Source organism: Ranitomeya imitator, chromosome 6 (assembly GCF_032444005.1).
Source record: "Ranitomeya imitator isolate aRanImi1 chromosome 6, aRanImi1.pri, whole genome shotgun sequence".
Lineage (NCBI taxonomy): Eukaryota > Metazoa > Chordata > Amphibia > Anura > Dendrobatidae > Ranitomeya > Ranitomeya imitator.
In genome coordinates, this window is record NC_091287.1 from 376,963,458 (window position 1) to 376,984,647 (window position 21,190).

The 21,190-nt window shown below is 42.7% G+C and overlaps 1 protein-coding gene across 2 annotated transcripts in view; it reads left to right on the top strand.

The window, feature by feature from the left end:
* SPIRE1 (spire type actin nucleation factor 1) overlaps positions 1-21,190 on the top strand; it is a 193,183-nt gene that overhangs the window by 164,269 nt on the left and 7,724 nt on the right. Inside the window, exons 10-13 of one of the 2 annotated variants that reach the window (XM_069731015.1) lie at positions 9,611-9,701; positions 13,445-13,587; positions 16,119-16,289; positions 19,448-19,585. In XM_069731015.1, the coding sequence (XP_069587116.1) occupies positions 9,611-9,701; positions 13,445-13,587; positions 16,119-16,289; positions 19,448-19,585 (543 nt within the window). The remainder of the gene's footprint in view (positions 1-9,610; positions 9,702-13,444; positions 13,588-16,118; positions 16,290-19,447; positions 19,586-21,190) is intronic. The other variant, XM_069731016.1, reaches the window with a different exon arrangement.

Genomic DNA, 21,190 nt, shown 5'->3' on the forward strand with positions numbered 1-21,190 from the left:
GGCTTCTGTAGTTCCATATTCTCCCATGTAACCTCCATTGTCTACAATGCTCAATCCAGCACACGCCTCGTCTGTTGGGGCTGTTCAGGTCTGTGTGTGTTCTGCAGGGATGTCATTCTTACATAAACACAAGAAATGCCTTCTGCTTGTGTCCTCAGTATTAGTGCTTGTGTGTATGTACGGGTGTGTTCACTTTCCCAGGTCTAGACATCTTCATTATTGCACCGTTTGCTTCTGACTTGGCATTGTCTGCTCCTGTAAGGCTACCCTTCACACACACTTTTTGGCAGAGTTTTCTTTGGTTAAAAACACATTTAAACATGCCAGTGCTTTTGATATGTTGTGTTTTTGAAAAATCAATGTTATAGCAACTGTGTTTCTTAACAACAATAAGAAAACACACGTTACAAGTGCTACAATTCACAAGCGAAAAAGTCCACAGACTCTGAAAAAACACCTTACGTGGTCAGACCATGTTGTGATTTTTTTTAAAAAAGCCCATGTGAATACTTTTCTGCCCAATGATGACAGAAGTATTCTGGGAGTGATACCTTTATTGGCTAACCAGAAAATAATATGTTTGCAGGCTTTCAGAGCACAGAGGCTCCTTCTTCAGGCTGTAATCTTGCCTGAAGAAGGAGCCTCTGTGCTCTGAAAGCTTGCAAACATATTATTTTCTGGTTAGCCAATAAAGGTATCACTCCGAGCATACTTCTGTCATCATTGGGCAGAAAAGTATTCACATCGATTTTTCTGGCTAACACGGTACCACAATACAATTTGTTATTGTACATCATAAAAAAAGCGCCAAACACACGGTTTTAGTTACTGAGGTTGTGGATCCTTTGGATTCAAGTGAACTTACCCACTGCTACTAGAGAGGCAAAGAATCCATTATTTTCTATGCTAGAAACCCTTGTGGAGGGTGCACTGTGTGTATTGGCACATTTCTGCAACCTCCAACTCCATGTATTCTTTATGTCTTGGGACAATGGAGGAGGAGTTGTCTGCACCACACAGCCCTTTCAGTCAGCATGCAAGTAAGGGCTCGCTCCCACGAGCGTTGATTCTCTCTTCCAAGAGAATCAGATCGATTATGGTAATGACTCTGGGCTCAATCTGTGATCAGATTCTGAGCCGAGTGTCAGTTCACAGTGATCAGATTTTCTCACATGAGAAAATCATATCACTGGTGCGGAGAAGAGGGAGAACTTAATTTCTCCATCTTCTCCATTGTCTTTGTCCACGTAAATCAGACTGTAATTGGATGACATCTGAATCGGCAGGGGAAAAACCAACGCTCGTCTGCACTGCCCCATAGAACTGCATTGGTCTGAGTGCTATCCAATAAAACATCGCATAGTACTCGTCCGAGTTATATGCTCGTGTGAGCGAGCCCTAAGGGTCTGCCTCTCTTAATGTGTTTCTGTTAGCAAGTTCCTGTGACACTTAGTTGGCGGGTAAAAAAAAAACATTCTATCCTTTTAACCCCTTCCCGACCTTTGACGCATACGCTGCGTCATGAAAGTCGGTGCCATTCCGACCCATGACGCAGCATATGCGTCATGGAAAGATCGCGTCCCTGCAGATGGGGTGAAAGGGTTAACTCCCATTTCACCCGATCTGCAGGGACAGGGGGAGTGGTAGTTTAGCCCAGGGGGGGTGGCTTCACCCCCTCGTGGCTACGATCGCTCTGATTGGCTGTTGAAAGTGAAACTGCCAATCAGAGCGATTTGTAATATTTCACCTAAAAAAATGGTGAAATATTACAATCCAGCCATGGCCGATGCTGCAATATCATCGGCCATGGCTGGACACACTAATGTGCACCCACCCCACCCCTCCGATCGCCCCCCCAGCCCCCCGATCTGTGGTCTGCTCCCCTCGGTCCTGTGCTCCGCTCCCCCGTCCTCCTGCCCGCTCCCCCCGTGCTCCAATCACACCCCCCGTGCTCCAATCAAACCCCCCCGCACTCCGATCCCCCCCCCCGTGCTCCGATCCACCCGCCCGCACAGCGATCCCCCACTCCGTGCTCCAATCCACCCCCCCCCCCCCCCGTGTTCCGATCCATCCCCCCGTGCTCCGACGCCCCCCCCCCCCCCCCCCGTGCCCTGATCTCCCCCCCTTATACTTACCTGGCCTCCCGGGGACCGTCCGTCTTCTTTCCTGGGCGCCGCCATCTTCCAAAATGGCGGGCGCATATGCAGTGCGCCCGCCGAATCTGCCAGCCGGCAGATTCGTTCCAGAGTGAATTTTGATCACTGAGATAGGTTATATCTCAGTGATCAAAATAAAAAAAAAAGTAAATGACCCCCCCCTTTGTCATCCCCATAGGTAGGGACAATAAAAAAAAATATTTTTATTTTTTTTCCACTAAGGTTGGGGTAAGAACTAGGGTTAGGGGTAGGGTTAGGGGTAGGGTTTCGGTATGTGCACACGTATTCTGGTCCTCTGCGGATTTTTCCGCTGCGGATTTGATAAATCCGCAGTGCTAAACCGCTGCTGATTTATGGCGGATTTACCATGTTTTTTCTACGCATTTCAATGCGGTTTTACAACAGCGATTTTCTATTTGACAAGTTGTAAAACCGCTGCGGAATCCGCAGAAAGAAGTGACATGCTGCGGAATGTAAACCGCTGCGTTTCCGTGCAGTTTTTCTGCAGCATGTGTACAGCGATTTTTGTTTCCCATAGGTTTGCATTGAACTGTAAACTCATGGGAAACTGCTGCGGATCCGCAGCGTTTTCCGCAGCGTGTGCACATACCTTTAGAATTAGGCTATGTGCACACGGTGCGGATTGGCCGCTGCGGATCCGCAGCAGAGTTCCATCAGGTTTACAGTACCATGTAAACATATGGAAAGCCAAATCCGCTGTGCCCATGGTGCGGAAAATACCGCGCGGGAACGCTGCGTTGTATTTTCCGCAGCATGTCAATTCTTTGTGCGGATTCCGCAGCGTTTTACACCTGTTCCTCAATAGGAATCCGCAGGTGAAATCCGGACAAAAAACACTGGAAATCCGCGGTAAATCCGCAGGTAAAACGCAGTGCCTTTTACCCGCGGATTTTTCAAAAATGGTGCTGAAAAATCTCATACGAATCCGCAACGTTGGCACATAGCCTTAGGGCTAGGGTTGGGTTGGAATTAGGTTTGTGGTTAGGGTTAGGGGTGTGTTGGGGTTACGGGTGTGTTGGGGTTAGGGTTGTGATTAGGGTTACGGCTACAGTTGGGATAAGGGTTAGGGGTGTGTTGGAGTTAGAATTGAGGGGTTTCCACTATTTAGGCACATCAGGGGGTCTCCAAACGCAACATGGCGCCACCATTGATTCCAGCCAATCTTGTATTCAAAAAGTCAAATGGTGCTCCCTCACTTCCGAGCCCCGACGTGCACCCAAACAGTGGTTTACCCCCACATATGGGATACCAGCATACTCGGAACAAACTGCGCAACAATTACTGGGGTCCAATTTCTCCTGTTACCCTTGAGAAAATAAAAAATTGCTTGCTAAAACATCATTTTTGAGGAAAGAAAAATGATTTTTTATTTTCACGGCTCTGCGTTGTAAACGTCTGTGAAGCACTTGGGGGTTCAAAGTGCTCACCACATATCTAGATAAGTTCCTTGGGGGGTCTAGTTTCCAAAATGGGGTCACTTGTGGGGGGTTTCTACTGTTTAGGCACACCAGGGGCTCTGCAAACGCAACATGACGTCCGCAGACCATTCCATCAAAGTCTGCATTTCAAAAGTCACTACTTCCCTTCTGAGCCCCGACGTGTGCCCAAACAGTGGTTTACCCCCACACATGGGGTATCAGCGTACTCAGGAGAAACTGGACAACAACTTTTGGGGTCCAATTTCTCCTGTAACCCTTGGGAAAATAAAAAATTCTGGGCTAAAAAATTATTTTTGAGGAAAGAAAACGTATTTTTTATTTTCACGGCTCTGTGTTATAAACTTCTGTAAAGCACTTGGGGGTTGAAAGTGCTCACCACATATCTAGATAAGTTCCTTTGGGGGTCTAGTTTCCAAAATGGGGTCACTTGTGTGGGGTTTCTACTGTTTAGGCACACCAGGGGCTCTGCAAACGCAACGTGACGCCCGCAGACCATTCCATCAAAGTCTGCATTTCAAAAGTCACTACTTCCCTTCTGAGCCCCCACGTGTGCCCAAACAGTGGTTTACCCCCACACATGGGGTATCAGCTTACTCAGGAGAAACTGGACAACAACATTTGTGGTCCAATTTCTCCTGTAACCCTTGGGAAAATAAAAAATTCTGGGCTAAAAAATTATTTTTGAGGAAAGAAAACGTATTTATTATTTTCACTGCTCTGTGTTATAAACTTCTGTAAAGCACTTGGGGGTTCAAAGTGCTCACCTCACATCTAGATAAGTTCCTTTCGGGGTCTAGTTTCCAAAATGGGGTCACTTGTGGGGGGTTTCTACTCTTTAGCCACATCAGGGGCTCTGCAAACGCAACGTGACGCCCGAAAAGCATTCCATCAAAGTCTGCATTTCAAAACGTCACTACTTCACTTCCGAGCCCCAGCATGTGCCTAAACAGTGGTTTACCCCCACATATTGGGTATCAGCGTACTCAGGAGAAACTGGACAACAGCTTTTGGGGTCAAATTTCTCCTGTTACCCTTGGGAAAATAAAAAATTGCGGGCTAAAAAATCATTTTTGAGAAAATAATTTTTATTTTTTATTTTCATGGCTCTGCGTTATAAACTTCTGTGAAGCACTTGAGGGTTCAAAGTGCTCACCACACATCTAGATTAGTTCCTTTGGGGGTCTAGTTTCCAAAATGGGGTCATTTGTGGGGGATCTCTAATGTTTAGGCACACAGGGGCTCTCCAAACGCGACATGGTGTCCGCTAATGATTGGAGCTAATTTTCCATTTAAAAAGCCAAATGGCGTGCCTTCCCTTCTGAGCCCTGCCGTGCGCCCAAACAGTGGTTTACCCCCACATATGGGGTATCAGCGTACTCAGGACAAACTGGACAACAACATTTGGGGTCCAATTTCTCCTATTAACATTGGCAAAATAGGAAATTCCAGGCTAAAAAATCATTTTTGAGAAAAGAAAAATTATTTTTTATTTTCATGGCCCTGCGTTATAAACTTCTGTGAAGCACCTGGGGGTTTAAAGTGCCCAGTATGCATCTAGATAAGTTCCTTGGGGGGTCTAGTTTCCAAAATGGGGTCACTTGTGGGGGAGCTCCATTGCATAGGCACACAGGGGCTCTCCAAACGCGACATGGTGTCCGCTAACGATGGAGATAATTTTTCATTCAAAAAGTCAAATGGCGCTCCTTCCCTTCCGAGCCTTACCATGTGCCCAAACAGTGGTTTACCCCCACATGTGAGGTATCGGTGTGCTCAGGAGAAATTGCCAAACAAATTTTAGGATCCATTTTATCCTGTTGTCCATGTGAAAATGAAATAATTGAGGCTAAAATAATTTTTTTTGTGAAAAAATAGTACTTTTTCATTTTTACGGATCAATTTGTGAAGCAGCTGGGGGTTTAAAGGGCTCACTATGCATCTAGATAAGTTCCTTGGGGCGTCTAGTTTCCAAAATGGGGTCACTTGTGGGGGAGCTCCAATTTTTAGGCACACAGGGGCTCTCCAAACTTGACATGGTGTCCGCTAAAGAGTGCAGCCAATTTTTCATTCAAAAAGTCAAATGGCGCTCCTTCCCTTCCAAGCCCTGCCATGCGCCCAAACAGTGGTTTACCCCAACATATGAGGTATCAGCGTACTCAGGACAAATTGGACAACAACTTTCGTGGTTCAGTTTCTCCTTTTACCATTGGGAAAATACAAAAATTGTTGCTGAAAAATCATTTTTGTGACTAAAAAGTTAAATGTTCATTTTTTCCTTCCATGTTGCTTCTGCTGCTGTGAAGCACCTGAAGGGTTAATAAACTTCTGGAATGTTGTTTTGTGCACCTTGAGGAGTGCAGTTTTTAGAATGGTGTCACTTTTGGGCATTTTCAGCCATATAGACCCCTCAAACTGACTTCAAATGTGAGGTGGTCCCTAAAAAAAATGGTTTTGTAAATTTCGTTGTAAAAATGAGAAATCGCTAGTCAAATTTTAACCCTTATAACTTCCTAGCAAAAAAAAAAATTTGTTTACAAAATTTTGCTGATGTAAAGTAGACGTGTGGGAAATGTTATTTATTAACTATTTTGTGTCACATACCTCTCTGGTTTAACAGAATAAAAATTCAAAATGTGAAAATTGCGAAATTTTCACCAAATTTCCGTTTTTATCTCAAATAAACACAGAATTTATTGACCTAAATTTACCACTAACATGAAGCCCAATATGTCACGAAAAAACAATCTCAGAACCGCTAGGATCCATTGAAGCGTTCCTGAGTTATTACCTCATAAAGGGACACTGGTCAGAATTGCAAAAAACGGCAAGGTCTTTAAGGTCAAAATAGGCTGGGTCATGAAGGGGTTAATATGTTTCTTGAAACGCTTTTTTTTTTTTTCAATTGTTGGCAAGCGATCGGGGAGCACATGAAATGTCTGAGTTTTCATGGTATCTTTATGCCAAAAATTTGTGAGTTTTAAAGTAATTTCTCATTCATATGGCTGCATTTCCACTCAGTTTTACTTGGCACCACAATAGACCTCTGGTTTAAAGGGGGTCTTTCACCAGGTCGAAAGTGGACAGTCTTGAGCTTCTTTCATTCCTACTGTTCCCCTGAGTATTCATTTTTTTTAATCTGCCAAATGGTTCCAAAGATATGAGCCTCTTTATTTAGTGCTAATTATTAAGGTCTTTACTGAGTGGGTGTGGCTGACACGGTAATAAGGCGGAGCAGTCCAAAGACACGCCTCCAAATACATACTGTGAGCCATGCTCCTTTGTTAAATTTATACAAATATGCACTAAGCAAAAAGGCCCATATTTCTGTAACCATATGGGGGATGTAAGAAGAAAAGCTGGTTACTCAGGGAAGCAGCAGGAACAATAAGTGCGGAAATCGACAATTTTGCCTGGTGAAAGGACCCTTTTAAATGCCTAGGACACCATGTAACTCATACAAGGATCTATACTCTTGTTTTTTGCTGTTTAAATCTGCCCTTACATCTGCTAAGTACAGAGATTGCTCCTTACACAGAACCAACTGAGGTTGCGATGTCCGCAGACTGAGCGTGTGTACGTCCCTGTATGAAGCAGCGACACCGCGTCTTTGCATAGAACTGCCGTGGGTGATGGTCGGGAGTCTTGATGGAATCATCACTGACTTCTGCTGACATTTATTGGACTATTGTGGGACTTCATCAAGCCCTCTCTCCCGAAAGCTGGCATAGAGCAGCCGAAAACATTTCAGATTTACTGTCATTTAGGTCACAAAAGTGCCACACATTATAGTATACATTTTTAGGATTTTGGCGCACATGAATGCCGTGCATCTTATTCCAGCTCTCCGTGTATCTGGAACTAGACTTTGGTATAAAACACTAGTCTTGATTAATTCCCCGTTTTTTTTTTTGTTTGTTTGTTTCCTTTTCATTTTGAATATGCTGATCTTCCTGACCTTTCTAGGAAAAGCTTTGCTTCCAGCACTCAACGCTCCCTGATCCTTTGCTTCTGTACAGTTCTGCCATCACACGAGTCATTACAAGTTTACTGCAGCAGACGGAAATGGCTCGATTTGTATAAGTAGTGCTGCGCATCACTCCCAGACCTTGTATTGAGTCTCACCATCTGTGTGTAGCTGGCTGTGTTCTCTGCCATCCGCAGTATTTGGGACTCATTAGGTACAGTTCATACATGTATAAGGAGCTGGGTTTTAGAAACCCTTTAGGCTATGTGCACATGTTGAGTATTTGCTTGCAGAAACTTCTGCAAGATTTCTGCATCTCTTTGCAGGAAAAACACTGCGGAAAAAGCGCACTTTTTTTTATGCTTTTTTTGTTGTGTTTTAGTACAGCAGTGAAGGATTTTATGAGCTAAATAAAGATATTTTAAATAAGTTTTGTGATGAAATTTCTTGGTTCAACACCGCCTTTTTCATGCTGATGCAGTGGTATCAGAGTAATGCGATTAGGGCTTGATATCAGCAGCTGTCATTGACACCTAGCCCTAGGCTTAGTAATGAAAAGGTGTCAGCCTGACAACCTTCATCACTAAGCCAATAAGTAAACGCACACACATCATCACCAGCCTATGTAGGAGCGTTAAAGGTACCGTCACACTAAGCGACGCTGCAGCGATACCGACAACGATCCGGATCGCTGCAGCGTCGCTGTTTGGTCGCTAGAGAGCTGTCACACAGACAGCTCTCCAGCGACCAACTATGCCGGTAACCAGGGTAAACATCGGGTTACTAAGCGCAGGGCCGCGCTTAGTAACCCGATGTTTACCCTGGTTACCAGCATAAAAGTAAAAAAAAAAAAACAAACACTACATACTTACCTTCCGCTGTCTGTCCCTCGGCGCTCTGCTTCTCTGCCCTGTGTAAGCACAGCGGCTGGATAGCACAGCTATCTCAAAGATAGCCAGCGATACACTGACATGAGGTAATCACTCCCGCAGTGTATCACTGAGCTGCTCTGAGAGTTCACTGGTGTTTATCAGCTCCAGTAATCTCCCTTACTCTGCAGAAACGCAAAAAGAATTGACATGCTGCAGAAAAAAATGTACTGCAAATACTTAAGCAAATTTACTGATCATGTTCACAACACTTCAGGATTGTCATTGAATAAGCTTGCATAAGGATTCCATAGCGTTTTTGGCCCAATTCCGCGTGGAAAAAACGCGTAAAAAATGCACTTCATTTTCTTTTATAACGTTATACCCTACAAAAAGGCAGTGGATTATTTCCTATGCCGTCATATGCCATAGGTCAGTATACCTTTATTATGCTGTATAGAATACAGACTGCACTATTCTATACCGAAACACAAGTATGCCACATGAATAAATAGGGAGCATATGGGCAACACATGAACCTTTGTGCCTTTACAGTGGCATCTGTTGGAGCTATAGGTACCATCAGGGATTACCTCCCGAGGACATCGCAAAACGCCATCCAAATCACTAATGTCCTTTAACTAATTGACGTCAGTTTGTAAATAAATATTTAGAATCTCTATGACTCAGATACACTGTTTAGTGGCTCTAAGATAGAGATTTTCTTTAAATATTCGCTATTCGCCCTTATTCTTGAAAGTAATGCAGCGTCTTGTCTGTGCTGACAGATTACCAGTTCTTTGATGGTTGATCTTAATCAGAAAGATGTTCTTGCCATACATGCTTAGTTTGCTCTTGTCTCAAACGTGCAACAGGATTATAGATTACCTAAAAGGAGATTAGTGTTTATTAATTTCTATTTACTCAGTCAGCCATCGCTGCATGCACACAGCCTTCCTGCATGATGGCTACAGGCCGGTGCCAGGAAATACCAAGGATAAATGCTAATGACTTCGCTTCTGAGACCACAGGATAATATGTGACAAAATATACTCTAAAGGTTTATATAAACTAGTGATGTAAAGTATGTGTGCAAATTTCAGATATTCATAAATTAACGACAGTTCCTATCATTCATACTTTAATAATCTCCCCTTTATTCAGGAGGAGTCAGTGCACAAATCTTCAAGCAGCAGTAGTGTGTCTAATTCCCAGCCTGATGATGCATCTCCAGGAACAGCGGGCGGAAGAAAAAGTGAGTGTCAAATACTATCTCTCTCTATATGTGTTATATAATACACAATACACTACGGTTCCAAAGTTTAGGGTCTCCCAGACAATTTTGTGTTTTCCATGAAATCTCATACTTTTATTAATCAAATGAGTTGCCAAATGAATTGAAAATCTAGTCCAGACATTGAAATGGTTCGAAAAAAAGATTTTTATTTGAAATAATAATTTTCTTCTTCAAACTTTGCTTTTGTCAAAGAATGCTCCCTTTGCAGCAATTACAGCATTGCAGACCTTTGGCATTCTAGCAGTTAATTTGCTGAGGTGATCTGGAGACATTTCACCCCAGGCTTCCTGAAGCCCCTCCCACAAGTTGACTTGATACCATACGGCCAACTGCTCCCACAACAGCTCAATGGGGTTGAGATCTGGTGACTGCGCTGGCCACTCCATTACAGATAGAATACCAGCTGCCGGATTCTTCCCTAAATAGTTCTTGCATAATTTGGAGGTGTGCTTTGGGTCATTGTCCTGTTGTAGGATGAAATTGGCTCCAATCAAGCGCTGTCCACAGAGTATGGCATGGCGTTGCAAAATGGAGTGATAGCCTTCCTTATTCAATATCCCTTTTACCTTGTACAAATCTCCCACTTTACCAGCACCAAAGCAACCCCAGACCATCACATTACCTCCACCATGCTTGACAGATGGCGTCAGGCAATCTTCCGGCATCTTTTCAGTTGTTCTGCGTCTCACAAATGTTCTTCTGTGTGATCCAAACACCTCAAACTTGTATTCGTCTGTCCATAACACCTTTTTTTCCAATCTACCTCTGTCCAATCTCTGTCTTCTTTTGCCCATATTTATCTTTTCCTTTTATTAGCCAGTCTCAGATATGGCTTTTTCTTTGCCACTCTGCCCTGAAGGCCAACATCCCGGAGTCCCCTCTTTACTGTAGACATTGACACTGGTGTTTTGCGTGTACTATTTAATGAAGCTTCCAGTTGAGGACCTGTGAGGCGTCGATTTCTCAAACTACAGGCTCTAATGTACTTGTCTTGTTGCTCAGTTGTGCAGCGGGGCCTCCCACTTCTCTTTCTACTCTGGTTAGAGCCTGTTTGTGCTCTCCTCTGAAGGGAATAGTACACACTGTTGTAGGAAATCTTCAATTTCTTGGCAAAATCACGCAAGGAATAGTCTTAATTTCTACAAGAATAGACTGTCGAGTTTCACATGGAAGTTCTTTTTCTCTGGCCATTTTGAGCGTTTAATTGAACCAACTAATGTAATGCTCCAGATTCTCAACTAGCTCAAAGGAAGATCAGGTTTATAGGTTCTCTAATCAGCCAAACTGTTTTCATCTGTGGTAACATACCTGCACAAGGGTTTTCAAGGGTGGTCTAACCATCCATTAGTCTTCTTACACAGTTAGCAAACACAAAGTACCATAAGAACGCTGGAGTGTTTTCCCAGCGACTACCTCTTGAAGCTCATCAAGAGAATGCCAAGAGTGTGCAAAGCAGTCATCAAAGCAAAAGGTGGCTACTTTGAAGAACCTAGAATATAAGACATAATTTCAGTTGTTTCACACTTTTTTGTTAATTATATAATTCCACATGTGTTAATTCATAGTTTTGATGCCTTCAGTGTGAATGTACACTTTTCATAGTCATGAAAATACAGAAAAATCTTTAAATGAGGTGTGTCCAAACTTTTGGTCTCTACTGTGTGTGTGTGTGTGTGTGTGTGTTTGTGTTTCAGATCACAAAACAAATGTAAATATTAAACAAAAATAACACAAGTAAATATGAAATGCAGTTTATAAAGAAGGTCTTTATTAAGTGAAAAAGAAATCCAAACTTACAGGGCCAAGTGAAAAAAAGTGATTGCCGATTGCCCCCTAAACTAATAACTGGTTTGGCCACCCTTAGCAGCAACAACTGCAATGAAGCGTTTGCGATAACAAGCAATGAGCCTTTTACAACACTTTGGAGGAATTTGTCCCACTCATATTTGCAGAATTGTTGTATTTCAGCTACATTGGTTGGTTTCCAAGCAGGAGCCACGTTTTTAAGGTCACGCCACAGCATCTCAAACGAATAAAGTTCAGGACTTTGAGTAGGCCACTCCAAAGTCTTAATTTTGTTTTCTTAAGCCATTAAGAGATGAATTAGCTGGTGTGTTTTGGATCATTGTCCTGCTGCATAACCCAAGTACACTTCAGCTTGAGGTTACGAACAGATGGCCGGATGTTCTCCTTCAGGTTTTTTTGGTAGACAGCAGAATTCATGGTTCCGTTTACCACAGAATGTCTTCCAGGTCCTGAAGCAACAAAATGGCTGCAGACCATCAAACTACCACCACTATATTTTACTGATGATCTGACATTCCTTTTCTGAAATGCTGTTACTGCTATGCCAGATGTAATGGGACAGACACCTTCCAAAAAGTTCAACTTTTGTCTCGTCAGTCCACAGAGTATTCTCCCAACAGTCTTGAGGATTATCAAGATGTTTTCTGGCAAAACTGAAACAAGCCTTTATGTTCTTATTGCTCAGCAGTGGTTTTCGTCTTGGCACTCGGCCATGCAGGCCATTTTTGCCCAGTCTCTTTCTTAGGCCGGGATCACACACAGCGAGATACGGCCGAGTCTCGCTGGTTAAAACCAAGCTCTGGCACCGGCACTCCAGAGCGGAGCGTGCGGCCGCATAGCAATACATGGAGCCGCACGCTCCGCTCCGCAGTGCCGGTGCCAGAGCTTGCTTTTAACAAGCGAGACTCAGCCGTATCTCGCTGTAGTGTGACTCCGGCCTTATGATGGTGTCATGAACACTGACCTTAACTGAGGCAAATGAGGTCTGCAGGTTTTTGGATGTTGTTGTGGGGCCTTTTGTGGCATTTTGGATGAGTCGTCGCAGTAATTTTGGTCGGCCGGCCACTTATGGGAAGGTTCACCACTGTTCCTTGTGTTTGTCAATTGTGGATAATGGCTCTCACTGTGGTTTGCTGGAGTCCCAAAGCTTTAGAAATGGCTTTATATCCTTTTCCAAACTGATGGATCTCAATTACTTTTTCTCCTTTGTTCCAAAATTTCATTGGATCGCGGCATGATGTCTATCTTTTCAGGAACTTTTGGGTCTACTTCACTTTGTCAGGCAGATCCTATTTAAGTGATTTCTTGATTGATAACAGGTGTGACAGTAAGCAGGCCTGGGTGTAGCTAGGGAATTTGAACTCTGCTTCCCAAAGATGTGATAAGCCACAGTTAATTTATGCTTTAATGAGGGAAGGAGGCAATCAATTTTTCCCACAAGGCCCTGTAGGTTTTGATTTACTTTTCCCTTAATAATAAAGACCTTCAGTTACAAACTTTTTGTGTTTACTTGTGTTATCTTTGTTTAACATATGTCTAATATTTAAATTTGTTTGGTGATCTGATACACTTAAATGTGAAATGCATGCAGTAGAATAGGAAATCAGGAAGGTGGCAAACACTTTTTCACACATATGAACATATAAAGATTATATATACCATGTATGTATATATATATATATATATATATATATATATATATATATATATATATATATATATATATATATATATATGTGTGTGTGTATATATACATATATATATATATATATATATATATAATATTTATTTAAGAACGTGAGTGTATATGTGTGTATGTGTGCGTGCGTGTATGTGTATATATGAACTTATTAACTTTTTGGCTCAACTCTGCTGGTCTTTTATTGAATCTACAGCGCCGCCGAGGTTCTTGCCCATCTCCTCTACACCACAGCCTGAGAGGAGGCAAACTCCACAGAGGCGCCACTCTATAGAGAAAGAGACTCCCACCAATGTGCGGCACTTTACTCCTCCATCGCGACAAAGCTCCAGATCTCTGGTAGGCAGTCCTCATTGTTCCTTTACCAGATTAATCTTTTATCTGGTTTACACAGATGTAATTAAAAAAAAATTCCACAATAAATAAAAACAACCCATGAGACAGGGACTTCTAAGGTGAATTGTCTTGAAAGAGCCGTACAACTTTAACTTTTGCCATGTTGAGTAAACAATAACCACCTTTAAATAGTGAAAGTTTGATCTCATGTTAGCGGTCAATAGTGTGGGTATTGCGTAACATGTAAATATATATATATATATATATATATATATATATCATAAAATGATGAAAACATTCTGCCTGCCGTTGCAGAAGACAGATAATTTGCTTATGACTATTTAAAGTTTGCTACATTTGGACGGTTATATTCCCGAATGTACAGGACGGTGTGAAGATAAGAATAAGGGGGGAGGCTCCTGCTGCAGCTAGTTGTCTAGTAACCTGACACTGGGTAGTAATATGGGAAAGTGGCTATGTACCTGGGACACCTACATATGAATTATGTTTCTCAGTCTCATTGCAATATCATGCTAAATAGTTGCAAAACGGTCGATTAATTGTGAATTACTGGGACTAAGTAGATTAAATGCTCCCATAAACTAATGTGGTAGCATGGTATGTTAACACTGTGATTTATTAGAGGACCTGTCACCTGTTCAAATGTGGCAAGTTTTTACTTCAGTTTTTTTCCTGTTGCTTACTGAGCATTCTGTTTTTTGATTATTATTTTTTTTTAATCCATCGTACAGTTCAAAATACAGGCCTTATTATTATTTAGTGCAAATTTTTATGGTCTTTACTAAGAGGGAGTTTCTCACAGAATCTTTGAGGGCGTGTCTTTAGGCTGCTCTGCATAATAACCCTATGAGTCACGCCCCCTTGGCAAAGACAATAAAAATTGGCACTAATTAATAAAAAGTCTGTATCTGGAAGCATATGGTGGATTAAAAAGAAAAATGGGACACTCTGGAGCTGCCAAATAAAAATAATTTTCTCCGGCTGGTGATACTTTCCGAGAGTGGTCCAACGCTGTACTAGCGTCTCCCCATGATCCGTGTGGGATTGGGCATGAGAGGAGGCCTGGACAGATACCGCTATTATTGGGCATATAGACCTTAATAAAATGATGTTTTAACCCTTTGCTTTCCAGCTCTTATAGCGTGGAGGGAAGTGCTTAAATGACCGAGGGGCCTTTTTTTAATTTGATGTACATAGCCGCAGTATATATCGTAGAGCATTCTATAAATTCACTCATCTGAAAGGGTCCATCTAGTGGTACATGTCATTTACACAAAGGGAATTGTGCATAAAACACCAACTGTACAAATATAAAAATAAATTGATCATCTAAATGGTTGTAACTAGTGATGAGCTAACATGCTGGAATAAGGTGTTATCTGAGCATGCTCGTGTGCTGAGTGTCTTCAGTGTGCTCGAAAAGTTTGTTAGAGTCCTCGCTCTTCATGTCTCGCGGCTGTTTGACAGCAACACCATGTGCAGGGATAAACCGGAAACCCCTGTATGTGTTGCAGCTGTCAAACAGCCTGAGACCTGTAGCCGCGGGGACTTCAACATATTATTCGATCACGCCGAAGACAACACCTTATCAGAACACGTTCGCTCATCGCGAGTTGTAACAAGTGTCTCCTGCCCTGGTTCTCATGTGTTTGTAATATTTTCATTTGTTGATTGAAAATCCAGCTTTTATTTCCCGAGCTGCGGATGGCCATAACTTTCAGACGAGGTCCATGGTAAATGCGCTGAGTAGTTCTGACCGTAATGTGGAGTCTCGGCCATGTTTGTTACTTATGTGCAATCTTATGTTTCATGCAAACAGGACAATTAATGATAATGAGCCTGTAAGCGAAGCACTCGCTATAAATGCCAATTATACGACGGTCTTATCACTGCGTTCACCAGAGCGAATGATGTGATGGACACAGATTCTCCGCACATTAGATCCCTAATGGGAGGATTTTTAATACCAGGACACTCTCCTTTCTGCATACCTTGCTGCCCCCTAGTGTACAAAGTGTGGTATTAAAAATGGCTCTGACCGCTAGTTACTGCACAGAATTTGGTTTGCGCATTGTAGAGATCGCTACTTCCAACAGGTGGCGCTATAGGGTTCTACTCCTCTTCCTCTCTGAAGAGGCAATTTCCATATTTAATTTTGCAGAGGAGCATTGCACGGCTCTTAAGCCTCCTCACACTGGCATGTCACTCTCCACAAGGAGATCCTAGACTAGAGAAGCAAATTCCAATGTGTTGGGCCTGGCTTTGCACCACCCCAAGGGTCCATTGAACACTAGCACTTAAATAATAAGTGTCCTGTTAAGGTATTTTTTTAGCTTTTAATTATTTTGAAAACTCTTGATTAGACCCAGTTGATTATAAATTCTGCTTTCTATGTGAAGTGTAACGACAGGAGACATGATAAATGAACTTGCACTTGGTCTACGAGAAGCGGCCGTGCGGCATATGTGCCCTGGGGAACCCGCCCTTCACTCTCCTCCCTGTTTGTTACCCAGGTTCCTAGGATAACCAGTTTCTTTCCAAGGATGGCTTTTCGACCATTTTCCACCATACACACAGCTTCTTTGTTGGGGTCTCATCCTTTTGAAGCAGCCATTTTTGGGGCAGCTGGGGCTCTGTTTTGTCTGTTTGAGAAGGCTTATGCCAGCAGGTGGAGAGCCCCCCAGGTTTGCCTCTTTCATCTTCACTTTGGACCTGAGTTGATCGTCCCCCTCCAGGGTGGGAGCGGAACCTAAGCTGCAGCGTCCGCACCACCCGTCCTGATGATTTTGCAGTGGGACTAAATCTAAAGATGATTTTGTTTGCCTCTTTCAATCATTGTAATCAGAAATTAGAAATCATAGAGCCGGACCGCAAACTGATAAAGCAACGTCACCATGCGTGGTCCATGAGCCTTCAGAGGGCATTTATGAGTCCTGACCTGATTTTCCTCCATTCAGGTAGAAATGGCTACATTTTAAAGGGGATCTGTCACCGGGTTTTTGCTACCCCATCTTAGAACAGCATAATGGGGGGGGCAGAGACCCTGATTTCAGAGACATGTTACATACTGGGTTGCTTGCTGTAGTTTTGATAAAATCAGATTTTTATCTTGCTCATCTTCCAGTTCTCTGGCTGCTGAGCTCTGAATAACCCCACCCACACTTCTGATTGGCAGCTTTCTGTGTACTCTATGCATAGGCAGAAATCTGCCAATCAGCGGTGGTGGTGGGGTTACACAGAGATCATGAATATGAATGATTACATGGCAGCAGGTTTACTAGTTCACTAGTGATAATTTCCTGCTGATAAAATTGATCTTATCAAAATTGCAGCAAGCCGCTCAGTTAGTGACATATCGCTAGAATCGGGGTCTCTGTTTTTACATTATGCTGCTCTCTGAGGAGTTAGCAAAAACAATGGATAGATTCCATATAATGGGATCCTGTCTCCAGGTTTTTGCTACCCTATCTGAGAACAGTGTGATGAAGAGGCAGAGGTCCTGATTCCAACAATGAATCACTTATTTTGCCCAAACTGTTTTCTTTGCTGCAGATGTACCAGTTCTGTGAGCTCTGTATAATCCCACCCACAACACCGATTGGCAACTTTCTGCCTATGCAGTGTTTACAGAAAGCTGTCAATCAGTGGTGTGGGCATGGATTGACAACTTAACAGGATATTTACCAGTCCTCTACTGATAATCTCCTGCTGATAAAACAATGATTTTATTTGTTTTAAAAACTACTCTAAGCAGAACAGTAAGTGACACATTGCTGGAATCAGGGTCTCTGTCCCTACGTTATGCTGCTCTCAGATTAAGTAGCAAAAATCTGATGGCAGATTCTCTTTAAGTTGGAAAAAAAAGATGTTGCATAAAGTTTGTGCTGTCCGTCCTTGTTCTTTTCTTTATGATTCAGATAAACATTAGCATTTTATCACTAACAGACACATGAATATTCAGTGTGGTAACACACTAAAAAATTCCAATTAAAAGAATCCTCCAAAATAGCAGCACATGTAAAGCTACTAATACATTGGCTGTCGAGGCTACTTCTGTTATTCCTCCTGAAAATGTACCAGGTGTTACCAGTAGGGTGAGTGTCCGTGCATTGCTCCAGTCATTGCTGAAAGTGGGGACAGAGCGGTCAGTTCATTCATACATTTCCAGAGGGATAACAGAAGAGATGTTCCAGAAAGGGTGAAGAGGACAAAACCTGTCGCTTAAAGATGCTGAAACTAATCGAGCCATTCAGGTCCTCCTCTACAGCTGTGACCTGTAGTACCCCAGCTTTTTCAATCATTTTATATGACTTTCAAAACAATTATATGAATTTTAATTTTTCATTCAATCAATAAATTGTTTCAATAATTTGCAATGAAAAAAAGCACATTGAGTTTGTTTTTTTTGTTTTTTAGAAGTACGCTATATTTTTTAGGGTTAACTTTTTACATATTTATGACCCAATTCCCAAGAATTTAGCGTTTTAGATACATCACCTGTAAATCAAATTAAGGTTTCCAAGTGCTTTACATAATCTGATATTCACAATTAATGTACACGTTCTTACAAATCTGGTTTCTCCTAAAAGCAGGTTAGCCTCCCGGCCACGGATGTACCCAGAGGGGTATGTTATTGTTAAACATTTAAGCCGTATATTGGAGCAGGTGATATTTCTCTGCTTGTCATCTCCTATAGTTCTGATTGCCGTACGTGTTCACCACAAGGCCTCCAGCACAATAGAAGTTAGAACTGATACTTGGGAAGAATGAAGACTAATAGGAACTAAACATTTCACATGCTAATGTTTTCCTGGTGTCATTTAGGAAATGAAATTGTCTAATTTAAAGGCAGAATAACTAATGTTCGTTTTGTACTTTTTCAACCTAAAATACCCACTAAATATTAGATATTTTTTCTGTAATGTCAAGTTTTCAGAAGTCTCCAAAGTTCTCCATATTCCTAAATGGCAAATCTGCCCATCTTTATGGGAAAGATGAGTAACAACCGGCATTGGAGGTGCAATGGTGACTTCGCTCAACAATTTATATTTAGTACAATTTTTTTTTCATTTTTTTTAGAGGTGGCAAATGCTGTTTAGAAATGCCGTCATGAACAGTGATGCTGGCTTTTCTGCCTTTATTGTAGACACTTATTGATGATTTTGCCTGCTTGTGGTGTGCACGGAGATATTTAGTCTGTGGTGGGTGATTGTGGTGGCACATGGTACCAGGTAATCTCCCCAATGAATTGATTTGCGTGCCCATCGGATGGCAGCGCTATGATCTCTCTTCTACCTGCCGGCATTCTCGGCGCCTCTTTTAAATCTCTGGTCTTGTGTGAAATCATGTGTTCATGACGCCACGCCGGATCGGCTAATCAGTAGGAACGGGGGATGCCGGCAGGAGGCAGATCACAGGGCTCCCGTTTCACAGCCTCGGAATACGAACATGGCCGCTGGACCAGGCTCCTGATAATGTATTACTGTAATTACACCCGATACTCAAACACCACAGGCTAAGAATCTCTCCCGCTAATCAGCTACTAACACTACCCTCTAACTACTCTGCCCACGTCACGTATATCACTACATGTGACATTGGAGCGAGGACAGAAATTGGCGGTATTGATGAATTAAGGGGGAAGCCCTTGTTGTCTCCTGTGGTGTTGCAGAGGAGCTACAGTCAGTATGACATCTTGTGTTTTCCATACACTCTTTCACACCCCGGTGTATCAGCACACCTCTATATCTTCCTACTACTAACAGAGGTGCTCGTTGGTGGAGTCCATGGTTTTGTTATCTGCTTGTTAGCGCTGGTGTTAATCCGAGGTGTTTAATTTCAGGAGGAGTTCTGTTATCCCGTAGAGTGTCTGGCTCTTACTGTGGAGGAAGTAATGCACATCCGCCAAGTTCTGGTGAAGGCCGAGCTGGAGAAGTATCAGCAGTATAAAGAAGTCTATAGTGCGCTCAAGAAAGGAAAGGTAAGTCTGGTTTTTAGATTTTCAGGCCCTGATCATGATGCACTAGTGGCGTTTACTTAGGCTAAGTTCACATTTGCGTTGTGCGGTGCTGCGTCGGCGACGCAACGCACAACGCAAACCAAAACGCATGCAAAACGCATTGTTTTGTGACGCATGCGTCCTTTTTTGGCATGCAAAAAAAATGCAACTTGCTGCGTCCTCTGCGCCCTGACGCGTGCGCCAAAAAAGACGCATGCGTCACAAAACGCAATGCAACGTATGTCCATGTGCCCCCATGTTAAATATAGGGGCGCATGACGCATGCGTCGCCGCGGCTGCGCCCGACGCAGCCCGGCAGAACGCAAATGTGAACGTAGCCTTAGCTTGTATACTGGGAGTTGTGCCAGGAGTATTCATTGAGCGCCACTCCTCCTGCGGCCAAGTCCCTTTTGCAGGTATACATAGATATACATATTATTTATTATTTACATTGCTTATATAGCACCATCATATTCCACACCGCTTTACACACATTGTGATCACTGTCCCCATTGAGGCTCATAATCTAGATCCCTATCGGTGTGTCTTTCGAATTTGGGAGGAAACCGGAGTGCCCAGAGGAAACCCACATAAACATGGGGAGAACATACAAACTCCTTGCAGATGTTGTCCTTGGTGGGAAATGAACCTATTGCTGTGAGGCTGCAGTGCCAACCACTGAGCCACCGCATGACGCCTAAATCACTCTCACAGGTGGTGGACATGATTTCTGGACTTTAAAGGTCAAAAGGGGCTAGGTTTTTTTCCCCTCTGCTCTTAAGTATTTAGATTTTTTTTTTCTGTCATCCATACAGTTTCAGAGAAATGGGCCTTTTTATTTGGAAATCATTTTTTTGTTCTTCACAAGAACATCTTGGTGTTCTCCAACTGGTCGCAACACACGGCCCTGAATATTTTTATTGAAACGGAACCAAACAATATATAGAGACTAAACCAGCGCCAGCCTTATACAGGTGGTAACAGGGTTCTACAGATTTATGTTTCCATTCAGCATAAAGGAAATAATAAACTGATGAAGTCCGCTGTACTTGAGCAGTAATGGCTGGTCCTCACCTTGCCAGCAGTCCTGGATTCACAGGTCGCTCTGTTGGTGCTCGGCGTCAGCACAGTTGGATCCAGGGTAGAGTACATCTCTGTCTGTGGCGCTTGTTGTACAGGTTAGATGAGAACGATCCTTACACTGCCCAACAATGATTTTACTACTGAGAGAAAAACACGTGATTTCTACTCAATTGAATGCGCCGATTCCAAATCTGAACTCTGAATTTTGCCTGACACGACTACGTTTTAAGTTATACTTGCAAAGCATATTCACTTATATATATTTTCATATATACAGTATTTATAATGCATTAATATTATAATGGACTAGTCCATATGGGCTCAGACAGGTCTATCGGCTGATGTCAGTAGTACGTACCATATTCTTTGGACTATAAGACACGCTTTTTTCCCAAAAAATTTTTGGGGAAAACAGGGGTGCGTCTTATAGTCGAAAATGTACTTACAATTAGCGTGGTGGCAGCAGGAGTCGGGCGATTCTTGTGGTGGTCCGACGCTGCAGGG